The sequence below is a fragment of the Dromaius novaehollandiae genome, chromosome 1, assembly GCF_036370855.1.
Source record: "Dromaius novaehollandiae isolate bDroNov1 chromosome 1, bDroNov1.hap1, whole genome shotgun sequence".
NCBI classification, from domain to species: Eukaryota; Metazoa; Chordata; class Aves; order Casuariiformes; family Dromaiidae; genus Dromaius; species Dromaius novaehollandiae.
This window is the reverse complement of record NC_088098.1, coordinates 218,520,287-218,523,893: the sequence shown is the minus strand read 5'-3', so window position 1 is coordinate 218,523,893 and position 3,607 is coordinate 218,520,287. Positions and strand designations below refer to the sequence as shown.

Below are 3,607 nucleotides of genomic sequence, written 5' to 3'. Positions count from 1 at the left end.
GGCTGGAGGACAGCTTTATCTGGGGGATGGAGAGGGAAGGCTACAGACAGTTTGTGAACTTGACGTGCCTGGGTGTTGAGAAGTGGAGAGAGACTCAGATGGACCTAGAGACCAGGGCCTGAGTGACAGGGCAGGACAGTGACGTTGCTTACAGTGACTGAGAGAAGGGACTGCAGCAACATGTTGGCAGGGATGCAGCCCTGCTGCAATAAATAATGCTAATATCTGCTTTACAGGGGAGGAACCAAGAGGAAATGAAAGAGGGACAACAACTGAATCCAGAGCTCCCAAATTCTACCCTCTGCTCCAGTACATCTTCAGGGAGGAGAAAAGAAATGAGATCTTCACCCTGAGTCCCTGCCTCGCATTCTGCTGGCAGCTTGCTTTCACCTCCCTGTGAAATTGCAACCTATGCTACCTTGGAACATTAATGAAAAAGGAGGCCTTCAGCTCAAGCAGGGCTTGAGCTTGGAGCAAGCATGTCCCCACAGAACAGCACTGATGCCCTGGCCTTCCTGCTCGTAGGCATTCCTGGGCTGGCTGATCTCCAGCGCTGGCTTTCCATCCCTTTCTTTCTGATGTACCTCCTTGCACTTCTGGGAAACTGCACCATCCTTCTGGTTGTAAGAACATATCCAAGGCTCCATGAGCCCATGTACTATTTCCTCTCTATGCTGGCCACCACAGACCTGGGTCTAACCCTGTCCACCTTGCCCACAATGCCACAGGTGTTCTTGTTCAATGCCATAGAGATCAGCTTCCCAGTCTGCCTCCTCCAGATGTTCTGCATCCATGCCTTCTCCTTCATGGAGTCCTCAGTGCTTCTGGCCATGGCCTTTGATCGCTACGTGGCCATCTGCTACCCACTGAAATATTCCGCCATCCTTACGCCTACAAGGGTTGCAACGGTTGCACTGGGGATTGTCTGCCGATGCACTCTCACTCTGCTCCCGTTAATCTGCCTGCTTACACGCATGTCATTCTGCAGGTCCCGTGTGCTTTCTCACTCCTACTGCCTGCATCAGGACATAATGCGGCTGGCATGCACAGACACCACGCTGAACAGCCTGTATGGCTTAACTCTAGTGCTGCTGATAGTGATCCTAGACCCAGTGCTTATCACCGTGTCCTACATCATGATCATTAGGAGCGTGCTGGGCACTGCCTCCAGAGAGGAACGGGCCAAAGCCCTGAACACTTGCATATCTCACTTCTCTGCTGTCCTGATCTTCTATGTCCCCATGGTCGGCCTGTCCATTATACACCGCTATGGGAAGACTGCTGCACCCATTAGCCGTGTTCTCATGGCCAACATCTACCTTTTCATCCCACCTGTCTTGAACCCTATCATCTACAGTTTGCAAACCAAGCACATTCGCAAAGGCGTCACCAGGCTCCTGTGTCAAAGGCTGGCCTGGCCTGGCCATGGCCAGCAGCCCAGGAATCTCTAAGAACTGGGAAGCTTGCCAAAAGGAAGAGCATAGAAATTCTGACAAAATGTGACAGGGCAAACAGAAAGAGGAGCTTAAGAGAGCTCAAAAAATCAATGGGAAGAGCACCTTGTGAAGGATGCTCAAAGGGAGAGTTAAATGTTCACTAACTTTATGAAAAGCAGCAGTCCAGCTAGGAAACTGATGAACTACGTGGTGACCCAGGGTGAGAGTCTCACTCAGAGGTGACAAGGCTCTGGCAGAGAGGCTCACTGAATTCTTTGCACCAGATTTTGCCACTGAAGGTGGTGGGTAGACTCTTACACCTGATGCAGTGCTCATAGCAGATGGACTGCAGGATCTTGATCAATCTGAAGGAAAGATGGAGGAAGGATTACACCAAATAAATGTCAGTTAAATAAGAGTAAGTCCCAGGACCATGAGTCGTTCACCTGACAGGCCATAAGGAACTCAGGTGTGAAACTGCAGAACTGCCGGACCCAGCACGAGGATGCGTAACTCCATCACAAATGGTCCCTGTGCTGGAGGACAGGGGATTGCCACTTGAACTCCACTTGCAACAGGGACTCTAGGGGGGCCCCTAAGATCTGCCGACCAATGGGCCTGATCTCTGTCCTTGCTGAGACAGTAGAGGCTACGGTAAAGAATAAGGTCACCAAGCATACACAGAAGTGTGGTCTTGCAAAGAACCAGCCAGGCTACTGCAAAGGGAAATCCTGCCCCCGCAGTAGGTCAGACTTCTGTGAGGCTCTCTACAAACAGGGAGATCCAGTGGATGTAAGACATCTGGATGCCCCAAAAGTCTGATTAAAACCTATTAAAGAAATTAATGTGTCAAGGGGTTCGAGGAAACCTTCTGTGGGTGGGAAGTTGGTTAAAGTAAAGGGCAGGCCATTTTCAGTTCAGAGAACAGTCAGCACAGAAGACCCCAAGGGATGTCTCCTAGGACTCCTTTTATTCATCATTTTCATCAGTAACCTGGACAAGGGAGTGTGCAGTGAATTCTCAGAGCTTGCAGATGACACTAGGTTAGTCACTGGACTAAGAATAAGTCTTCGGTATTTTGATAAGACAGGTAAAACTGTCACTGCAAAACCAATAAAGTCTTGATTCCATTTACAAGCTGTGCTTCTTTCTACTCGTAACAACCTGTTGAGTTTACCACAGCCCAAACTCACAGAAACACCATGCAACTTGGTCTCATTTCAATCTGGTAAGTTATTGTAAGCAGAGAGACTATTTGGGTCACAAGTCGCACGGAAGTGTGTTTCAAAGCACGGAGTTCAGGCACTGTGCAGGGCAGAGGCTGAGCCATTCACACCAGCTGATGATCTGACCTGTCCCCTTGTTCCACATAATTCTGCTCTCGCTACAACCCGAAGGTGTCCTGAGCCCCGTGTTACTGCAGTGACATGGCCTAGGCTCTATTTTCATTGGCTGCAGTGGGCTCTGTATTGAGCCATTGGGTGGTTTCTTAAGGCAGTGCCGATGAACTTTCTCAGCATCCAGGAGTCAGTGCCACACTCCGCGTTGGGCTGCATGTGGGGTCTGGGAGCACTGGGGCGAAGGGAGACGTGACCTTTCAGCTCAAATCACAACTGTTGGACGCGTCTTGTTGCTGCTGAAAATGTTACTGGGCTGGAATGAGAGCACTTTGGCTGCACACCTGGCTTCCTAGATACTTGGCAGCCCTTCTTCAGTCTCAGCAAGTCTGGCTGCATGTGTAAAAATCTTGCAAAAGCAGCTATTGCACATATGTAGGTCAATGCTCTAAGGCATGCAGAGATGGCTGAGCACATCTAGGAGGCATCAGCTTTTTCCGTGCTTGTGCTTCAGGTAGGTACAGACACACACCCCAGCAATCCTAGGTGGAAAGACCAACATCCGCATTGAGGAGGTCAGGAGCTCTGGGCCCAGCTGACTCAGTGTCATTGCACAGATGAGAGCCCCGTCTCCCCACACCTCCATTGCTATGGCCTATTTGTCTGAGAAAAGGGACTTCCTTTGGGGAACCTCAGGTAGTCACCTCTCCCACATAATGGACCGGGAATGGGATAAATATATAGAAGGCTGTAGATACTGCAGTGCTCCTTTATTCAACCAAGACAATGGTGGGAGCCTAGAAACAGGATACACCTTACCTGCAGCATGGAAAG

At 50.0% G+C, this 3,607-nt stretch overlaps 1 protein-coding gene across 1 annotated transcript; it reads left to right on the top strand.

The window, feature by feature from the left end:
* The first annotated feature begins 479 nt into the window (after positions 1 to 479).
* LOC135327204 (olfactory receptor 51I2-like) lies at positions 480 to 1,868 on the top strand. The gene is made up of 2 exons (XM_064505313.1): positions 480 to 1,385; positions 1,736 to 1,868. Exons 1-2 carry the CDS (start codon positions 480 to 482, stop codon positions 1,772 to 1,774), a joined length of 945 nt encoding a protein of 314 aa, XP_064361383.1. The 3' UTR covers positions 1,775 to 1,868.
* Positions 1,869 to 3,607: the final 1,739 nt, after the last annotated feature.